The sequence below is a fragment of the Cynocephalus volans genome, chromosome 10, assembly GCF_027409185.1.
Source record: "Cynocephalus volans isolate mCynVol1 chromosome 10, mCynVol1.pri, whole genome shotgun sequence".
In the NCBI taxonomy this organism is placed as follows: Eukaryota; Metazoa; Chordata; class Mammalia; order Dermoptera; family Cynocephalidae; genus Cynocephalus; species Cynocephalus volans.
In genome coordinates this window covers 53,188,593-53,210,034 of record NC_084469.1, presented here as the reverse complement: position 1 = coordinate 53,210,034, position 21,442 = coordinate 53,188,593, and the positions used below count along the sequence as shown (strand labels likewise).

Below are 21,442 nucleotides of genomic sequence, written 5' to 3'. Positions count from 1 at the left end.
AAACCCAGACACTCAGAGAACATCTCTTCCAGAAGTGTGCATAAAATCTTCCAAATCCTAAATGCTGGTGACATTCCAAAAAACGATTTTAAAAACATGAGAGTTAAACAGAACATATATGCTCTTTAGGAGTGTTTGCAGACCCTAATGTAAACCGAACCTCCACTTTACAGAAAGGGAAACTGAGACCCAGAGAGAGAAAAGACTAATCTGGTGAGTCTACAGGTCTGGATTTCATGATTCACCATAACCAAGTGATCAAATTAAATTCATCACCAATGATGCAACAACCAACATCATGTGCCTCCCGATATCATGCACCAAGAAGGACACAGCAGCACTTCTATAATATTCCTGACACAGAATCCAGTCACAAGGAAACTTCAGACAAACCCAAATCAAGGGGACACCTTACAAAAGAATTGGCCTGTAACCTGCAAAAACGTCAATTTCATGAAACACAAAGAAAGGTTGAGGGACTGTACCAGACTGAAGGAAACTGAAGAGATCTGAGAACTAAATGCAATGCATAATCCTGGATTAGATCCCAGACTGGAAAAAAAATTTTCCTATAGGGGACAGTTTGGGGACAACTGGCAACTTGAATATAGGCTGCACTGTTAGATACTAGTATTGTTATCACTGTTAAAAGTCCACTGTTCAACTGTGGTGTGGCTGTGTAAGAGAATGTCCTTATACTTGGAAATACAACTGAAGTATCTAGAGGCAAATGGGCATAATGTCTGATACTTTCAAATAGTTGGGTAGGGGTAGACAGAGAGTACTAATGATAAAGCAAATGTGACAAATTGTTAACAACTGGTGAATGTGGGTGAAGGTTACACAAGACATCTCTGTCCATCTATTCTCTTGCAAATTCTTTGTAAGTTTAAAATGATTTTCAAAAGAGAAAAAGAAAAACTTTCAAATTAACAGCCATGGCTTAAAATTCTATGGTTTTAAGGTTGTGCTTCTGAGAGTCTCTAAGTCTGTGCATGCATTTGCGATCAGCGTTTGGGGAGCCGGGAGGGCGAATTTGCTGCTTCAGACACTGCTTTGGGGGTGTGACCAGGGACTTAGGTCTAGGGGTGGTGCCAGGGGTATGGGGGTGTGGTCAGAGCCCTAGAGGCGTGGCCAGAATCTGGGGGCGTGGTCAAATAAACTCCTTGCCCTAAGGAGAAGGAAAGCCTGTCCTCAGCGCGCCCTCTTGTGGCTATCTCAGGTCTAGCGTCTACATTTTCTTCAATAGTTTTATTGAGATATAATGCATACACCATATATTTCATTTATTTAAAATGTATAATTCAAAATCTGAATAAATAAATAATAAAACAAACTGTACAATTCAATGGTTTTAGTATATTCATAGAATTGTGCAATCATCATTAGAATCAATTTTAAGACATTTTCTTCACCCCATACCCATTAGTAGCACTCTCGGTTTCCCCCCAACACTACTCTCCCTCCCTCCCCCCGCAGCCCTGGGAAACCCCCAATATACTTTTTCTCCGTAGATACGCCTATTCTGGGCACTTCATATAAATAGAATGATACAAGATGCCGTCTTTTGTGACTGGCTTCTTTCTCTTAGCATTATGTTTTTGGTTTTTTGTTTGCTTGTTTGTTTTGTTTTTATTGAGACATAATTGATTAACATTTAGCATAATGTTTACAAGGTCCGTCCATGTTGTTGCATGTATGAGAACTTCATTCCTTTCAATGGCTGAATAATATTCCATTGTATGGATAGACCACATTATATTTATCCATTCATCACTTGGTGGGCGTATAGGTGGTTTCCACAAGTCTTTGTGTGAATATATGTTTCCAATTTTCTGGGGGAGATATACATATACACAGGTATATATATGTGTGTATATGTACATGAATGAATGTTTATATGGTAACTCTATGTTCAACATTTTGAGGAGCTGCCAAACTATTTTCCAAAGCAGTTGCACCATTTTACATTCCCACTGCAAACTTTTTACATAACAGCAGTGTATGGGGTTCCGATTTCTCTACATCCTTGTCAACACTTGTTATTGTTATCTTTTTTGTGATAGCCATCCCAATGCGTGTGAAGTCGTATTTCATTATAGTTTCGGTTTTCATTTTCTTGACTGATAATGGTATTGAGCATCTTTTCACATCATCTGCTACTTTTGCATCCACTCTGCAACTGTACAAAGTCTATTTTGCCAGATTTGATCCAGATTTTTTTTTTTAATGACCGATAAGGGGATCCTAACCCTTGACTTGGTGTTGTCAGCACCACGCTCTCCCATTTGAGCTTAACCGGCCATCCCTATATAGGGATCCAAACCCGCGGCCTTGGATCACTGGGTTCGCTCACTGGGTGAGAGTGGTGTTGACAACACCAAGCCAAGGGTTGAGATCCCCTTACCGGTCATCTTTTTAAAAAATAAAAAAATAAAAAATAAAAACAGAAGTTTGAGTTGGTTGAGAAACGAGAGCATGGCATTATAACACCAAGGTCACGGGTTCAGATCCCGGTACCGGCCAGACACCAAAAAAAGAAATAAATAAAATAACAGAAACTTATTCTGTCACAGTCCGGGGTGGCTAGCAGTCAAATATCAAATTGTCAGCAGGGCTATGCTCTCTCTGAAGGCTCTAGGGGAGGAACCTTCCTTGCCCCTTCCTAGCTTCCGATGTTTGCCAGCAATCCTCGAAATCCTCAACATTTCTTGGTTTATACACGCATCATTCTAATCTCTGCCTTCCTCATCACATGGTGTTCTCCCTGTGTTTGTGTGTCCAGATTTCTTCTTTTAAGGACACCAGTCATATTAAATTTAGGGCCCCCGTGTATTAGTCCATTTTCTGTTGCTTATAACAAAATACCTGAAGCTGGGTAATTTATAAAGAAATGAAATTTATTTCTTACAGTTTGGAGGCCTGGAAGTCCATAGTCTAGGGAACACATCTGGTGAGAGGACTTTCTTCTGGGTGGTGACTCTGTACAGCAACGCAGGGTGTCACATGGCAAGAATGCCCTGGGCAAGGCAGCTAACCATGTCACTGCTCTCCTTATAAAGCCATCAGAACCACATCCATGATAACTCATTTTTCCATGAATGTATTAATCCATTCAGGAGGACACAGTCTTCACAATCCAATCACCTCTCAACTGCCCCACCTTTCATATACCATAATCGGATTTCCCACCCTCTTAACACTGTTACAATGGGGGTCAAGTCTCCAATACATGAACTTTTGGGGGACACACAACCCACAGCACCACCCTAATCCAGTATGACCTCATCTCAACCTGATTACATCTGCAAAGACACTCTTTCCAAAAATGGTCACATTCATAGGTTCCAGTGGACATAAACTTTGGATGGGGTGTACTATTCGACCCAGTATACTCATCGTGATGGTTTTCTGACTCACGCTACTGGTATTTGTGTCTAGCCCATTCATCTTAACTTCTGGGCAGGAATCCATTGTAAGAGTGTACCACAGTTTATTCATCCCTTCTGGTGATGGACACTTACCTTGTTCCTACTTTGCTCCATTTCCAACAAGACTGCAATTAATATCACTGAACATGTCTCTTAGAGTTTCTCAGGGCAGTATTTTTCAAATTGCCAACAAGATCCATTAATGGGTTCTGAAATCAATTTAGTGGGTTGCAAACACTACTTTTCCTTTAATGAAATGGAATTAAACAGAAGATATTAGAGTGCATGGACATAGTCTAGGTAAGGGCTATGCTGTGAAACTTTTGTTTCAAGTGTCTGCACCCGTATTGATGTACTGATGCGGGCAAAAGTGTTTATAAGCCACAGCTCTGACGGAGGCAGCAGGCAAATGCCCTGTCCATTTGTCCAGAGGTTTCATGGATGCTGCCGAATTGCTCTCCAATGTAGTTCGCCCATTTACACTCGAACCAGCCCCTCGCCAGCACTCAGCATAGTTAAAAGTTTGAACTTTTGCCAGGCCAATGGGTTTTCATCCTGTTTTCAGGTGAGGAAACTGAGGTTCAAAAAGGGCAGGAAAGCCAGGAGCTGGGAGGCAGACTCCGCCACCCTGACCTCAAAGACCCGGTCTCTGGTTAGTCTGAGATGCAACATCGAAGATTCCTTAAGTGAAATATTCTCGGGTTTGATGAGATGGGGGTGGGGCTGGGGAGGGCGGTGGGGTGCGACAGAGGTTCAGCTCTTAATCGAAGCTCCTTCCCCTCCCACCTCAAAAGGCGTATGAGCAATCAGTGAGAAAATGTTTGTAAGGCCTGACACACAGGCATATAAAGAGCGGTTGTTCGGTAAGTGTTAGGTATTACTAGTGTTCTCTGATCTGAAATTCTTCAGGTATGCGCACATTTGCGATCAGAACTTGGCCTGGGGGGGAGGTGGGAGGGAGAGGGGGATGGGGACAGATTGAACAAGGGGCATAAAAAGTAAATACGATTTGTAACTATATATGCTAGTAATACTGATTGGATCAAAACATGTCAACGTTGAACCCCAAAAATGTGTATAATCAATCACGATTCAATAAAGATAAAAATAAAAAACCTGGTCTGCGGGGGCGTGGCCTGGGTGCCTCCGGGCGTAGGGACCGCCCGGCCCACAGCGCCCCTGGGTGGCTGCCCAGCGAGCAGCCAAGACTGTGCTGATGGGACAGGTTTCGCAGGTTGGGGTGAAAACCACGCCCTGGCATCCCTGAGCTGACGAGCCGCTCCCCGGCCCCGCATTCCTGGACTCCACCTTCCCGCCTCGCCCCTTTGGGAGCCAGGGGTCTGCCTCCTTTGGCCATCTGGGTGTCTAAACCCCAGCATGATTTCCCGCAGTCCCCTCGGCCATGAGGACCCAGGAACACTGTTGCCAAATTCCTAGCCCCTCAGACACCCACTTCCCAACCCCTGCTCGTAGGGGACCCAGGGATCTGGTCGCTCTGCACCTTCCTTCTCGGGGACAGAGAGATGACACTACCTCCCTGACCTTTTCCTCCTAAAATGCCTCAGCTTTCTGACCTTTAATCCCATGCCACCACCAAAGACCCACGCGTTCAACCAAGACTCCAGTCCCACCTCCCAGTCGGGTCTAAATAGCTAAACTCCCAGCACCCCGTCCCCCACCCAACGAAAGTCTCAGGACTCCCCTCAGCGCCCCCTCAGCCCTCGCCCTTCCCTGAAGGGACCCAGGCATCCTACCTGCAATTCCCACCCACCCAGGAGTCCTCTCCTATCGCCACCCACGAAAGCCACCGCACCCTGCTCTCTTCTGGGAATGAGACCTAAGCCCCACCCCTAGGGAACCCAGGGGCCCGATGCCCCAGCCCCGCCCCCTTCGGAGACACAGGTACCCGCAGGCCCCTCCCCGTTCTCCAGGCCCGCCCCTCCTTCCACCCTGCGCCTGGCCCCGCCTCTGCCAGCCGCTCCCGTCCCTCCCAGGACTCCCGAGGGACCCATGGCTGCGGCGGTGGTTCCTCGGGGGCGACGGTGGGAAGAGCCCCGCGCGCTGGGCCGGGCGCTGAGGCTGCTGAAGCTTCTGGAAGAGCAATGCGAGGACCCGCGGCTGGCCTTGAGTCCCCCCTCGCTGCGGGACCTGCTGCCCCGCACAGCGCAGCTACTGCGAGAAGTGGCGCAAGCTCGGCGGGCGGCCAGCGGAGGCGGCCCCGAGGGTCCCGGCGGCGCCGGGGACTTTCTAGTCGTCTACCTGGCCAACCTGGAGGCCAAGAGCAGACAGGTGGCGGCACTGCTGCCACCCCGGGGCCGAAGGGGCTCCAACGACGAGCTCTTCCGGGAGGGCTCCAGACTCAGGTGAGCGGAAGCCTTCGCCCCAGAACAAAGTCCCCAGGAGTGAGGCCCAGGTCATGCTCCCAGCCCTCTCCTCCCTCAGGACCCAGGAGTCCGGGCTCCCAGCTCAACCCAGGGTCCCTCCACCGTCCCTGCCTGAGCTACCCACTTGGTCATTAGTTCCTGAAGAACAGCTGGCTCGGGACCTCGGAATTGTCTGTAGGCTGCCCGCTCTGCTGTTCTGAACTCTGGGGAAAGGGCCGCTGAACGACAGAGGCAGAGGACCTTTGGAGCCTAGAGCCCAGAACAAGGTCCAGATCAGTGGTCCTCAACCCGGGCAGGCCCTGTGCCCCTTCATTATAGCAAATATGTTGTAATATCTCCTTAATTCATCCTGAAATGAAATGCCTAGGTTTAACAACCTGCCTACCCATAATTTTTTAAATCACTATAATGCCCAAATTATAAGAAAGTGATCAAAGGAATGTTTTTCGTAATATATTATCTGTATTTTGAGTCAACATGCCAAGGCACAATTATTCTGGGAGGCAGAATCGGCTAGTCAGACACTTGCACCTATAGGTAGACCCACCATGATGCAGAATTAAATAGTCTTCCCTTGATACATAAGATAGTTGGATTTCTGCAAAAATCAGTATAACTTTAAAATGTACACAAAATGCTCATGTACAACGCAATTGGATTTGAGGCTCAGATAACTGTAAATGGATTTTCTACCTTCACAGACGTCTGATGGGGCATTCAAAAGTTGAGTGGGATGAGGGCAAATTTTGTTGGAGAGGATTGTCCCACCCTAATCACTATGGCAAATTTCTAGAAGCTCTTTAGAAGGGTGGTATAACTCCACTGAGAACCACTGTTCTAGATTCAGTAGGTTCTAGAAACTAGGAAGTTGTGGGGCTTAGTGAGTGTCTGGTGGGTGGGTTTACAGTCCCAGGAGTCCTAGAAATATGTGAAGGAGCTCTAGATCAGCAGTCTTCATTAAATCTAATACACGTCATGTACGTAGTTTTTAATTTCCTAGTAGACATGTTACAAAAAGATTTCTTTTAATATCATTTTCTTTAACTCACTATATCCAAATTATTATCATTTCAACTTGTGATCAGTGTAAAGCAATTATTGCCTGGCCAGTTAGCTTACTTGGAGCGCATCGTGCTGATAACACCAAAGTCAAGGGTTCAGATGCACTTACCTGCCAGCCACCATAAATAAATAAGTAAAGCAGGGCCTGCCCATGGCTCACTCGGGAGAGTGTGGTGCTGATAACACCAAGGCCACGGGTTCGGATCTCTATATAGGGATGGCCAGTTAGCTCACTTGGGAGAGCGTGGTGCTGACAACGCCAAGTCAAGGGTTAAGATCCCCTTACTGGTCATCTTTTGAATAAGTAAATAAATAAATTAAGTAAAGCAATTAATAATAAGCTATGAATAATAATGTTTATGATTTTTTTAAAGATTTTCTTTTGTGCTATTTTTGTTCTTTGTGTTTTTTGAATTTATTTATATATATATATATTTTTTTTTTTTAATTTTATTTTCTCAATATACATTGTGGCTGATTATTGCTCCCCATCACCAAAACCTCCCTCCCTTCTCCCTTCCCCCCTTCCCCCCAACAATGTCCTTTCTGTTTGCTTGTCGTATCAACTTCAAGTAATTGTGGTTGTTATATCTTCTTCCCCCCACCCCGGTTTGTGTGTGTGTGTGTGTGTGTGTGTGTGTGTGTGTGTGTGTGTGTGTGTGAATTTATATATTAATTTTTAGCTCCCACCAATAAGTAAGAACATGTGGTATTTCTCTTTCTGTGCCTGACTTGTTTCACTTAATATAATTCTCTCGAGGTCCATCCATGTTGTTGCAAATGGCAGTATTTCATTCGTTTTTATAGCTGAGTAGTATTCCATTGTGTAGATGTACCACATTTTCCATATCCACTCATGAATTTATTTATATTATTATTCTTTTACATTCTAAGATGTTGGGAAGCAGTTGGGTGGGAGGGGGAAAAGAAAGGGGGGGAAATAAGGTGGGAGGCGGAAGGATGGAAGGTACGGTCGAGGCCCCTGGCACCCCATCACCCGAGCTAGGGTGCCCAGGGTGTTTCCGGTGGTAGCTTGGTTGTCCTCACCGGGCTGGCTGCAGACGTAGAGGGCGTGGCTAAGGCTCTTGCCCCCCCACAGCCCAGGCTCAGGAGCCTAGGACACGACAGATGGTAGTTGCTGGGCTGGTGGAGGATGTTGGGAGAGCTGGCTGAGGCCCTCCAGTGTGTATTTCACATTTAAAGCACATCTCAATCTGGACCAGCCATATGTGGACATTGGCTACCATTCTGTATAACACAACTCTAGATTCTGGAAAGGGAGGTGCTTAGAAACTGTCAGGAACCCTACAGATCCGGTCCAAGGAAGCTATTAATGTAAAATCAGAACAGTAATAAAATTAACATGCACTAAATGCAGACTCTATGCCCAGTGTACTAAGCATTTTGTGTGCTCATAAGACATGTAAGAATCCTCATTGCTGCCTATCCTATTCTTATCCCCATTTCACAGTTAAGATAACTGAGGCTTAGGGGAAAAAAAGGAACTTGCCAAAAATCATACAGCTGGTAAGTGTGAGAGCTACTCTTTACTATTCCCCACATCCTGACTAGTAATTCAGGGAGGCAGCGGCCGGAGAAAAAACAGGGATCCACGACCCCACTCCTGGGTGTTGCTAAAACCTGCAAGGAAACTTCCGAGCATGTGCTACGTGCAGACAGCCCCGTGCAGCTAGTTGTCCTCACGGTCCTACTAGGCAAGGTTTCTCTCTTCCAGCCACCATGGGCTTCAGGCCAACAGGCAGTCTTAGAATAAACTCTTACCCTGCACTGATATGTTTGAGAGAGTCTGAGAACCTTCTCCTCTGAGGGGGGGAAGGTGTCATTGGGAGTCCCAAGGTCCAGCCCGGGTCCTCTTCCACCCCCAGGCGACAGCTGGCCAAGCTGGCCCTCATCTTCAGCCACATGCATGCGGAACTGGGTGCGCTCTTCCCGGGAGGGAAGTACTGTGGACACACATACCAGCTCACCAAGGCCCCCGCCCACGCCTTCTGGAGAGAGCACTGTGGAGCCCGGTGAGTGAGAACCCACCCCAGGGCCCCTTACGTCCTTAGCCCCATTCTGCCCCCACCCGGGGACCCAGGAGTCCAGGTCCCCAGCTTCCTCCTCCCTCAGACCCGGGAGTCCAAGCCGCCAGCTGGTGCCTTCTAAGAGATCCTTCCACCCAGGGCTCCCAGAGGCCTCAGCTGTGTCTCCCCCAACCAACCCCTGCCCAGGTGTGTGCTGCCCTGGACCGAGTTTGAGTCACTCTTGTGCACCTGCCACCCTGTGGAAGCAGGCTCCATGGCCCTGGCATTGCGCTCCACTATTGACCTCACCTGCAGTGGTCACGTGTCCATCTTCGAATTTGACATCTTCACCAGGCTCTTCCAGGTCAGGAAAGGCCAAGGCTGGGGGTTTAAACTCTTGGGTCCTAGGGGAGGAGGGACCAGGGGCCTGGACTCCGGGGTCTGAGGGAGGAGGCGGCTGGAGCCTGGATTCCTGAGTCCTGGAGAAGGAAAGGTTTGGAGTCTTCCATGTAACAGAGATATTTCTGAGGCCCACCATGAGTGTGAGCGGGATGTCTGGATTCTTGGACCGTGGGAGGCATTAGGGATGTGGGCTGCTTCCTTGGTCCCTCCCTGACCCAAGCCCTGCCCCACCCCAGCCATGGCCAACACTCCTCAGGAACTGGCAGCTCCTGGCAGTCAACCACCCAGGCTACATGGCCTTCCTCACATATGATGAGGTCCAAGCACGCCTGCAGGCCTGCAGGGACAAGCCAGGAAGGTAAAAGGTTCAGGCCTCAGGAGGTGAGGCTGTGGGGGCCACTGGGTCGGGGTGCTGGGCTGGTGGGTGGTGGAAGCCCAGACATCCTTCAGAGAGTAAGAACTGAGGGACCTGGGATAGCAGAGAGTCAAGAACTCAGAGATAGGACACAGTATCCCTGTCACCCTGCCTCTTCTGAGACCTCCTGGACTGTCCCACAACCCAGCAGTTAAAGGGACAACACCTGGTCTGGCAGGGCAGTCGGAAGACCCAGCCCCAGGGTAAGGTCCATTTCTGATAGGTCAGAGCTCACGCTTTACCATCTGTTAAATATTTTGAATGTGACCACCACCTGTTGGTGTAGGAGACTGGGAAACTAGACACCTGAGTCCTTAAATTATTCCACGCCAGGGGTTTTGAGCTGCTGGGTCCCTCCAAGGGACTAAGAATTAAGAAGCTGGTCTACCTGGAACACCAGAAAGTTAAGGGAATAATAGGTCATGTTCGTGAGTCTCTGCAGGGCTGAGGTGCAGGAACCCCAGGAAGGTGAATATATTAGCACTCTTCCAGTTACACTTCAAACTGGTTTAAGGGAAAAGAAAAAGGAATGAATTGATTTCTATAATTGAAAAGACCAGAGTGTGGGTTTCAGGCACAGCTGGATCCAGGTGTTCAAGCGCTATTGTTACAAATCAGTTTCCGTTCATCTCCTGTCTCTGCTGTCCTCTGTGTTAGCTTCGTTCTCAGACATGTTCATTCCTCATGGTGGCAAATGGCTTCTAAAAGTACCAGCTCCCATCCTCTAGCAAACTGTAGAAATTGGGTAACTTGCTCTGGTACATCCAACAAAAGTCCCTGAACTGACTCCCGTCACTGCAGTCAGGGGTCCTGAAATGCACTCATTGACCAAGCCAGAATTAGCCTTGTCTAAACTTCAGTGAAGGAGGGAGAGTTCTCCAAATAGAAACAGGGGTGGTGTTCTCATAAGAGCTAAGCAGGTAAAAACAACAGGTATCCCCTATAGAGGCAGACAGGGATCTAGCACCTCATTGCCTAGAGGGTGGGAAGCTGGTACAAGGACTTAGACACCTGGATCCCCAATATGGTGGGAAACTGAGAATTCCCAAAAGGGACCACAGCGATTGCTTCCTCACCCCATTCTACCGACCTCTCCCTCCAGCTACATCTTCCGGCCCAGCTGTACTCGCCTGGGGCAGTGGGCCATTGGCTACGTGAGTGTAGATGGCAGCATCCTGCAGACCATCCCTCCCAACAGACCTCTGTTCCAGGTGCTCCTGGAAGGAAAAAAGGACGGCTTGTGAGTTTCCATCCTGGCAGGAGAAGGGTGTCAGCAAAATCCACTTTGAATGATCATGCATGTTGAGTAGTGCCCAAACCACCACGTTTGGGGGTACGCAGTTCACTTGGCAGACATCACAAAGTTGCAATACTATAATGTTCCAGCAGGAAGCAGTCAGGGTCTTGAGGAAGGAGCAACTCTCCGCAGTTCCTGAAAAGCTGCCCTAAGGGCTGGCAGCACTTCTGAGAAGTATGTTGGGAGTAGAGCACAGCCCCAGGGTCTGCATTTCTTGGAAGTGGGCTCAAGAGCTTTCACTTCTTTATCATATTCTGTTCTGGAATCTAGACCAGCGGGGCAGAAAGAGAACTGGGGACCCAGCAAGACATAGTTTTCAACCTGTAACCTTGGCTGTCCCAGAACCCCTCTTTCAGAAGCTGTCTTGGATAGGAGGAGAGGAGCAAAAAGGCAGGTTAAGTTTTAGAGTTTCGGGCCGGCCCGTGGCTCACTCGGGAGAGTGCGGTGCTGATAACACCAAGGCCCCGGGTTCGGATCCCATATACGGATGGCCGGTTCGCTCACTGGCTGAGCGTGGTGCTGACAACACCAAGTCAAGGGTTAAGATCCCCTTACCGGTCATCTTTAAAAAAAAAAAAAAAAAAAGTTTTAGAGTTTCACCTTTAGCCAAAGCTCTCTTAGTGATATATATATGAGTGGGATGATATGCGATAGAGACACAGATCTGCTATCTATCTCACTATTCACGATAGTTATGTTCTATAAAATCGTCATTAATCCTGAATTATTGAACACTGAGCCATTGCTCCTAGGGGAAATACAGGTGTAGGTTCCTGCAAGACTCTGATCACATTTTTGTCAACCAGTCACTACATGATAAGCTTAATGTGTGTTTTTGTTTAAAGACATTCTGATACATATTGTCAGTTCATTCACGTTGAACTCACAACCAACCGCACTGTAACCTGTGCCTGAATGAAGCCTCCCTAACACACGTTTCCTCCATAAGGCACATCACAGCTTTCTTTTGCTTAGGAGCAATAGACAGCACTTCAGCACTGCTCTTGGGGGCCATTTAAAACAGTGAAATCACTAACAGAAAGCAGAAAAATGAGGGAAATGTGGCACTGAATAGACTGCAAAAAGAACACGTGTTTACAGGATCAGAGCTGAAACAAGGCCAAGTACTGCCTTGTTCACACGCGGCTGAGAATGAGCACACAGGGCCGCCCACGTTTTCACCTCTCTGTGCGGGTTCGGGAATGGCCACAAAAGTGCTGGGAGTGTTGACTTAGTGATTACGAATAAATTTTAGTGAGTAGGCAAATTCGCAAGTGCGGAGGCCGTGAGTAATGATCTATTGTATAGACACACACGTACTATTATTATATCCCTATTTGACAGCTGAAGAAATTGAGGCACAGAGAGGCAGAGCCACTTGCCCAGGCCACACAGCTACTGAGCTAACGAGCTGGGATTTGAAGCCAGGCAGCTAGGCTCAGAGTGTGACCCTTATTCACACACTGTCCTGAGTTCCAAGTTGGATTTCATTGGAGAAGAGGATTCCAGAGTTTTGTGTGAATACCACAAATTTGGTCCAAACCCCCTGCCCTACAACGCGCTCGCGCACACACGCACACGCACACGCACACACACACACACACCCCTATGGAAAAATCAAGTCCCTGAGAGAGGGGAAGGGACACCAAGCTCTTTCCATTACACAGCAAGGTGGCTTTCGGGATGTAAAGTTGATTGCAGCAGCTCCTTCTCATTGGGTGCATAGGTGCAGAGGACAGGGCTGTTCTATGAGCACACTCTTATTTAATCCTTGCCACCAATCTTTGCCCCAGGTATGATTACATCCATTGTACAGAAGGGGAAACTAAGGCCAGAGAGGTAGCAATGCCCAGCCTAGGTCACAATGCATTTGTGGGAGAGCCACTGCAGGGCCCAGGCCAGGGATCCTCCACAGCTCTATGTGGCTGGCGTGGCAGGGCCGCCAGGCTCAGAGGACTCGTGACCCCTCTGTTGGTCTGAGGATGCAGTAATGACCCAGATGGGAGACCCAGAGGGTCCAGAGCCTTCTTCTCAGCTGCCCTGAGTCCAGTGCTGAGACCTTTCCTGCGTCCCTGGTTCTGTGTCTCTCTGGCATGACTGTGTGACCTTGGGCGGCTGCCTTCCCCACACTGAGCCCCGGATCACCATCTGTGAGGCAAGAAGTCGTGTAGACGGTCTCAGAGGGTCCTCTGGCCCTTATATTTTAAGATTCTAGGATTTGTGCACTCCAACAATCTGTAACTCAAATCTGTTATGCTCAGGCGTAAAGATGAAGAGAGAGGTTCTAGGTGGACAAAGCCTGAGATTTTGATCAGTTTCCTGATTCTCATTGAATCTCGTCCTTGTTTCCAGAGTTTGAGTCATTTAGATTTAGTGTGCTCTTCTTTGGGGGTCTGAGAGGACACAGCCCTGCGCTGGGGGGTTTGAGGGGACACAGCCTGCCCTGAAGAGTACTAATTTGAGAAAAGTACAGGGAAAATATCCCCAGGCCAGCAATGGATTTGGGGCAGATCCTCATCCCTGGGAGCTAAGGGGCCCCGTGGGAGAGGAGGGTCCTTGTTGGTCTGTGGGTTGGAGGTACTGGATGGCCCCTCAGTACCCTCCGTTCCCTTCCCCCAGCTACCTCTACCCAGATGGGAAGAACCACAACCCAGACCTGACTGAGCTCTGCCAGACAGAGCCCCATCAGCGCATCCGTGTGTCAGAGGTGAGATCCAGGCCTGTGCCCACAGTCCTTGCTCACTGCCCCTATCACCCCCACTTGGCCTTGGCCAAGAGGCCTGGGGTTGGAGTGCTGGTTTGGGGGCTGTGGGAACTTGAGTAAATCACTTGGCCTCTCTGAAGCTCAGTTCATCCTCTGGAAAATACAGCTCCTCCTGCCTCCTTCCCAGGGGTTATTGTGGGGAATAAACAGGAAAATGATTCTGCTGAGGTCATCAGAACAGTGAATGCACTTGAGTGTTCCCTAATGACAGCCCCTATGGCAGCTCTTAATATTCACAGCCACCCTATGAGTGAGAAACAATGATTTTTTTTTTTTTTTTTTTTTTTTAGTGTAAGTATATCCCATGTAATATTTGGGACATACTTATACTTCAGATTTTATTCACCATTTATCTGAAATTCAAGTTTAACAAAGCATTCAGTATTTTTCTTTTCTAAATATGGCAACCCTGAGTATAGACAACCCCAGAGAACAAGTCTGATAACGAGGAGTGAAGACATGTCAGAGGTAGCTGGACACACTGGCCTTGAACTTGGGAGAGGGTTCAGGGCTGGTGCAGAGGTTTGGGACTTGCTTCTTATCCTCCCAGTCTTATCTCACCCACCCTTCCCATCCTCCCCATCTTCTCACCTGCCAGGAGCAGATGCAGCTGTACTGGGCCGTGGACTCCACATTTGAGCTCTGCAAAATCTGTGCTGAGAGTAACAAGGACGTGAGGATCGAGCCATGCGGGCACCTGCTCTGTGGCCGCTGCCTGGCTGCCTGGCAGGTGGGTCTGACCTCTGCCCCGTCTTCTCACCTGGTCTTCCCCTGTCTCCCCCTCTCTACAGTAAAAGCCCCAAGAGGATCTCCCATATGCCTCATTGATCATCAGATGGGGAAGTTGAGGCCCAGAAAGAGCAGAGACCTGCTCGGGATCACTTAGGAGCCTGGCTATCTATGTCTGTGCCTCAGTTTCCATCTCACTCTGCATATGTTACTTCTGTTTCTCCTTCTCCAGCTACATCATTTATGAAAAGGGCTCCTTCCTTCCCTTGATGGGTGATCTGGGGCCAGTGGCTTTGCCTCTCTGAGCCTTAGCCTCCTCCTGAGGAGGTTGGGGCTGATGATAGGAACCTCCCAAAGGCCATAGTGAGGATCTGAGCTCACAAAGCCCTCCACAATGGCCAGCCCGGGAGCTGCTGCCCCAGCTGCACTGGATCCCCATCTGCGTGGGCCCCTCCTGGCCCCAGGCTCTGGCCCAGTCCCTCCCTCCCACCTTCCTACCCAGCATCTCTCTCCCTGTTTCCCTCTCTGCATGACTCCTCCTCTCTCCCTCCATTTCGCTCCTTCTGTCTGTCTTCCACACATCACTCTGTTGGGAGTGGAGGTCTTCACAGTCCCAAGGGATGAGCTGGAACAGGGAGACACTGACCTTTTCCCTCCCGGCCTCCCCTAGCGTTCGGATAGCCAGACCTGCCCCTTCTGCCGCTGCGAGATCAAGGGCCGAGAAGCCGTGAGTATATATCAATTCCAAGAGAAACCAGCAGAAGCCGGAGTCACTGCTAAGGACCTAGGGGACAGCAGTGACCAGAAAGATGGGGAGTTGGAGCAGGGGCAGGTAAGCAGGACCAGGCAGGAGCTGGAACTGGAATTCCTGGGGTCTGATGGAGAAGTGGCTGGGGGCCCAGACTGCTACGTCTGAGGGGGCAGGGGCCTGGGAACCCAAACTCCTGGGTCTGAGAGAGGAGGGGGCTGGTGACAGGATGCCTGGATCCTAGGGGCCCGGATTTCTGCTTCCCCAAGCATCTGGGCTGTGGCTTTCTCTGACTGTAACCCTCCCAAGGGTTAGGACTTTGTCTAACTCTCCATTATATCTCGAGTCTAGAACAGTGCCCGAATGCTGGGATCCCAGACAGGAGGACGTGTAGGTGGAAAGGGAACGGCAGCTCACAGCCCCTCCTCACCCTCTGTCTCCTCCAGGCGGCCCCCTCACCTCCTCCACTGCCCCCGCGGCTAGACCTGTCCCCCAGGAGACCCACAAGTGAATTCCAGCTGCAGGTGGTGAGTCAGGCCTTGTCTCAGGTCGGCAGCTCGAGCGTCACTCAAGCCCAAGTTCCCCGGTCCGGCAGGACACTCAGGCACCATCCTTGGCACCCACCACCTCTGTGACCTCTTCTCTTGTTCTCTCCCTTATTCATCCCCTCCGTGGCTTTCGTGCTCTCCCTCCATCCTCCCAGGCATGACCTATCTCAGGGCCTCTGCACTAGCTGTTCCCTTTGCCTGGATCACCTTTCCCCAGGCTCGCTTTCTCACCCCTCTGCAGGGAGGCCTTCCCTGACCACCCTATTGACAGTAGGACCTCCATCCCTGTCCCATTTTTTATAGTCCTTTTCACCACCTGGCACAGTGTACGGTTTTGTTTTCCATCAACGTCAGCAAGTTGAAACACTCCTGAGGATTATTACTTTGTCTTATTCTCTGTTGTATCTCCAGAGCCTAGAACAGGGCCTAACACATACACACAGTAGGTGCTCAGGAAATAGGTGTTGAAGGAATAGACTGAACTGAGTCCTCCCAGCAGCCCCACGAAGTCGAAAATGTTTCTCTCCCCATTTTCCAGAGGAAAAAAGCTCAAAGAGGTGATTGCACCTGCCCAAAGCCACACAGCCCGAAAGAAAAGAAGTCAGTGCTGGGGTCTTTAAGGTCCTAGCCTTGCTTTCTTCTCCCCCCACCTCCCACCCCAGGATATTCTGTGACCATGACCCGCTAGGGTGGGGCAGATCCCTGTTAGCATCTCAGGCTGGGTACACACAGCCTTTAATCAATACTAGGCCATCTTCAAACAAACAGCTCAGGAAGTCCAGGAACATTATTCGACCACAGCAAACAAGAGAGCCAGCAGGAAGGGGGGGGCGATGAGACCGGCAAGGGAAGCTAAAAACAGATCCCGACCTGCAGCCAAAAGCAAATGGAAACATTAGGAGGCACTCAGCTGGCTCCCTGAGGACCGTAAGGGGGACAGGGCCAGAACGGCAGGCTGACAGGGCACCTCTGGCCAGATGGTTGCACCTTTGCCTAGGCTGGGCCGTCCACCTGCCATGCCCTTTCCTCCTCTTCCCAAACGCTGCCTGATTCAAATTCCAGTCCACTCCTACTCTTTCATTCTTCAAAGCATTCCATGGAAGAGACAGCCCTGGGTTTGCTATTTCCCAACAAGGTGACTGTCGTCTTGAAAATAATTAATGTGTGTATAACTTTCACTATGTGCCTGGCACTGCTTTTTAACATGTTTGTTTAATTGTCATGATAGGGTTGACTGGTCAGCTCAGTGGGTTAGAGCACGATATTGTAACACCAAGGTCAAAAGGCTCGGATCCCCACACCAGCCAGCTGCCAAAAAAAAAAAAAAGATTAATTGTCATGACAGCATGAGGTGGGTAGGTAGTTATGATCCCATTATACAGAGGGGGACGCTGAGGCTCAGAGCTGAAGGTCACCCAGCTCACATGTGATGGTGTCAGAACTGGAACCAGGCCTTTGGCTGTAGACTCCTCACATCCCTTCCTCCACTCTCTCTGTGGGCCTCAGTTCCTCTGTCTGTAAAATGGGCATGATGCTCAGCCCTGCCTAATGGGGCTGCTGTAGGCACTGGATAGGATGGGGCTGTGTCAATGTGGTTGTGATCTGCATATGGGCCAACAGGGGACCTCTCTGACCCTCAGTGTCTCCATGTGGAGAATAAGGGCAAGCATGCCCTATAGGTTTCGATGATGCCTGAGATCAGTCATCTGCAATCTGAGTCAAATCCCCTCCCTTGCCTCTAAGAAGCCGCCACTAGCTCCCCAGGGCTCTAAGAATTCAAGCCAAAGTCCTCTCCATAGCCCACCAGGCCTAGGGATCTGACCCTCCCCACCTCTCTGACCTCATACCACCACCCCTCAAATGCTTTGCTCTCCTTCTAACAAGCCCACCACCCACCGCAAGCCTCAACCCAGATCCCTTACGCAGGCTTCTGTTCAGTCGTTCCATCTCCAAGAGGCCCTCCCCGGCTGCCCTCCTATCTCCAGTCACCCTCCACCCTCTTCATTCTCCATTACATCAAGGACACATAACCCTTGTTCATGAGCTGATTACTCACTAAGCCTCTTGCTCCACATCAAGTCCATCAGCTCCACAAGAACAGAGGATTTTTTTCTGTTTTGTGCACAGCTGTCTCCCCAGAGCGTAGAACAGTGCCTGGCACACTATAGATGCCCAGAAAATGTTTGTGGGATGAATGAATGAACAGATGAACAGATGGATGGATGAGTGGACAAACAGACAGACAAATGAAAGTTTCTTCCTACTCAAGGCAGAGGTGCAAGAGAAAAAACAGAATAGACAAGAACCTATCATACAGCCCCCACCACCACTGCGTTATCCCTGTCTGAGCCTGCGAAATGACGTCCCCAGGTCCCAGGTTGCCTCTCAACTGGCACATTTCTTAACCTCCTCCCCTCCAGGCACCTTTGGCCCTTCCAAGACTTCGCACCCCCCTTCCCTTGCCAAGATTTGGGACTGTGGCCTCAGCGCCGTGGGAAATGACCTCCAGGCTCCAGGCCAGGGAGGAGGCCACAGAGTAAGTGGAGAGGATCCCAGGCTGGTCTGGGACTCCTGGATCTAAGGGAAAAGGGGTCGGGGAAGGGGGACAGAAGGGAAACACTGGATCCCAGAAAATCAACAGGCCCCTCCCAAACTCTCTTCATTGCAGAAACTCCTAAAGGGAAACACCCCTCCAGCTGCCCCCATGAGGCCCATGATCACTGCCCAGGCCTGGAGGCTAGGTGAGTCCATTCCCCCTCTCTCCAGATTCCCTTCTTGGCCTGGCCCTGTCTAGCTCCACCCCATTCCGCCCAGATGTGATCTAATCTAACCCACCTCTCTTTCTGCATCGCAGGGCACCAAGATGTGCTGCTAAGGGGAGCCCCAGGGGCTGGAAGGGGTTTGTGAAGCAGAAATAAACTGCCAAGCCTGATCTGTCTCTGGTGTGTGAAGGAAGAGTGCAGCGACCACCAGGGGGCAGCTTGGCACTGGGAATGGACAACTCAGAGGCCTGATCCCCACAACCACCCCCATCAACTCAGGGTTCTGGGTTCCCAACCTCCTCCCTCAGTCCCAAGAGTCCTGCTCTCAGGACTTAGGAGTCCAGAGTCCCAAGTTCTCAGAGAATCAGGCATCCAAGCCCCCTCCCCCATCATGGCAAAAAAAATCCTGGACCCAGACCCAGATCTCCAAGTTCTAAGTCCCTAGTCAGAAAGACCCCACGTTTCCTTAAGAGTCTGCACCCAGTCTGGCTACAACCTGCTCTCTTTCCTCCATTCCCCTCTGAGATCCTGCTCCCAGAGTAACAGTAACTTCCAGTCGAAATCGAGCTGAGGAAGCATCTTCCCATCTCATCACTAATCCTGGAGGGACTCAAGCCTCCCTCCACTTCAGTTTAAACCAGTCCATACCCCCGAGCCCGTCCCCTGTGCCCACCCTGAGCTGAGCAATGCTGGGCACAAAGTAGAGATCACTGCCCCCCTAGGGTTCACAGTCTGCTAGGGGAGGCAGACCTGACTCCAGACAGTGATGAACCACAGGGGGCTGCAGGAGCCCCGATGGGGTGCCTGACCCAGCCTGGGAGGACAGGGAGGGATTCCAGGATGAGGGGATGTCTGAGCTGAGACTTAAAAGATAGGGAAAAGGTATCCCATTGGAAAGGGAGCCTGAAAGCATATATCGCAGATGTAGTTGCAACAGCAGCCATCTCTGAGGCAGAAAGGGAATTTCTTGGGAGGATTTTGGGCCATTCACAGAATCCCAGAAGTGATTTGGAGAACCAGGATTGGAAAGTGAGCAAGAACACTGGCAGCGGGCCAGCAACAGTAACCCAGCCGCAATCACACCCCAGAACCGGTCTGATGAGGACACGCTGGTGCCCCGATGTCCACGGGACACTGTGGTCATTTTGCTGCCTCTGCTGCCCCAGAAACAGGATGTTGCTGCTCTTCTCATTAGTGGTTGCCCCTAACAAATCACGACTTTGTGGCAAATGACAGTAGTCACTGTGTTACCTCTCATGGTTGCTGTGGACCAGGATTTGGGGAAAAGCTTTGTTGGTTCTGGCTCAGGGTACAATCAAACGGTGCAATCTAGTGATGATTCCTGGAGCGGGGAGCTGGGGGCTGGACAGATGTCCCTCTACAGTCTCGGAGCCTTTCCATGTGGTCTCCACACTTGGTAGCTTGGACTTCCCCACAGTATGGCTGCCTCAAGGTACTCAGACAACTTATATGATGGACGAAGGCTTCACAGAGAGTATTCCAGTGACTCAGGTAGATGCTGCATGACCTTTTTTACCTCATCTTGGGGGTCATGCAGTGTCACTTCTGCCACATTCTTTCTATTGGTTACATGTTGGTCCAAAAACTGTACAGATTTAAGAAGAGGGGACATAGATGCCACCTCTTAATGGAAAGAGTGTCAAACTCTGATTGTTGAAGAGTGTGTGGGAAGAGAGAGATGGTTGCAGTCTTCTGAAAGAATCTGTCCCAGCTGCTATGGCTGGAATAGATTAGCCAATCCCTGCTTCTTTAGTAATATCATCTTCTGATTTGAAAGTATGGCAGGATTTACCGAGCTTAGGCAGGAAAGCAAACATTTGTCCTTGTTGGCTTCAACAGAGGGCATCAGGCTTTCAGACAGTAGGGATTTCTCTAAATGTGGGAAGGGGGTGCAGATGCTAGGGAACCCTCCTCCCAAAACTTTCCTACAGTCCACCCCTTTGAATGCTAAACATCAACATGCCCTGTGTTCTATACTCATACTTTGTCTCCACAAAAAGTGCTTATCTAAATCTCCCTGCACAACTAACTCTCTTACAACCAAGAATACATTCACACAACCACCCCAGACAACACAAAATTTCAATAGTTCGATTTTCCAGATCCAAGTCTCAAATCACTGGGAAATAATTATTTCCTTCCAAATGTGTCATGATCCCCATATTCCACAAGCTGGAACTAGTTTTAAAGTTAACCAACACACTCTGTATGTAAAATAATGAAAGGCAGAGAAAAGACTTGCTAATTAAAATATATAAGCATATACACATTAGACAGCAAGGATGGAATTGGAAAATTAGTTAATTCGGTCCACAAATATTTGCTCATCTCCTGTCAAGAACTGGAGATACAGGGGTGGATGAAAGAAAGTTCCTGTTCGCTTGGAGTTTATATTCTGTGCAAGACAAACAATGAAAAATAACTAAACATAATTTGGCAATGATAAATGCTATGGAGGAAATGTAGTAAGATAAGGGATGCAAGGAGTGGCTGGGTAGCAGCCTTGCTATTTTAGATAGGATGGCCAAGAGAAGCTCTTTAATGACATGAACTGGAGTAGAGATTTGAAGCAAGCGAGGAGGAAACTATGCGGGGAATGTCCCAGCAGAGGGAAGAGCAAGTGCAAAGGTCCTGAGGCTGGAGCATGCCCAGTGTGTTGGATGCACAGCATGGCAGCAAAGAGACCAATGTGATAGGAGTGGAGCTAGATAGTGGGACTGAAAGGAAGATGGGGACAGGGAGGTAATGACAGCCAGATCAAGGACCTTGTGAGCCTTGGCAAGAACTTTAGCTTTTACTCTGAGTGAGACAGGAGCCCTGGGAGGACTGAGCAGAAGAGTGACATCAGCTGA

The 21,442-nt window shown here is 49.4% G+C and overlaps 1 protein-coding gene and 1 non-coding gene across 4 annotated transcripts; both read left to right on the top strand.

Moving 5' to 3' along the window:
• The first annotated feature begins 5,415 nt into the window (after nucleotides 1-5,415).
• CBLC (Cbl proto-oncogene C) lies at nucleotides 5,416-18,746 on the top strand. 3 transcript variants are annotated; one of them, XR_010024655.1, is made up of 12 exons: nucleotides 5,416-5,794; nucleotides 8,764-8,910; nucleotides 9,112-9,268; nucleotides 9,543-9,664; nucleotides 10,824-10,961; nucleotides 13,638-13,725; nucleotides 14,381-14,512; nucleotides 15,182-15,343; nucleotides 15,706-15,807; nucleotides 18,228-18,343; nucleotides 18,476-18,548; nucleotides 18,662-18,746. XR_010024655.1 is itself a non-coding variant. In XM_063112108.1 (11 exons), exons 1-11 carry the CDS (start codon nucleotides 5,442-5,444, stop codon nucleotides 18,483-18,485), a joined length of 1,506 nt encoding a protein of 501 aa, XP_062968178.1. In that variant the 5' UTR covers nucleotides 5,416-5,441; the 3' UTR covers nucleotides 18,486-18,636. The 3 variants fall into 3 exon arrangements, 2 of the variants coding, with proteins under 2 accessions (XP_062968178.1, XP_062968177.1); XM_063112108.1 differs by lacking the exon at nucleotides 18,662-18,746 and having other exon boundaries at nucleotides 15,706-15,786; nucleotides 18,476-18,636; XM_063112107.1 differs by lacking the exon at nucleotides 18,662-18,746 and having other exon boundaries at nucleotides 18,476-18,636.
• TRNAV-GAC (transfer RNA valine (anticodon GAC)) lies at nucleotides 7,097-7,169 on the top strand. Its single transcript has one exon. It is a non-coding gene; the product is annotated as a tRNA-Val (tRNA).
• Nucleotides 18,747-21,442: the final 2,696 nt, after the last annotated feature.

Coding starts and splice junctions, on each gene's coding strand:
- CBLC (XM_063112107.1), top strand. CDS start 5,442: ATGGCTGCGGCGGTGGTTCCTCGGGGGCGACGGTGGGAAGAGCCCCGC. Junction 14,513..15,181: donor GCTGCCTGGCTGCCTGGCAG/GTGGGTCTGACC, acceptor GGCCTCCCCTAG/CGTTCGGATAGCCAGACCTG. Junction 15,808..18,227: donor TGAGTCAGGCCTTGTCTCAG/GTCGGCAGCTCG, acceptor CCTCCCCTCCAG/GCACCTTTGGCCCTTCCAAG.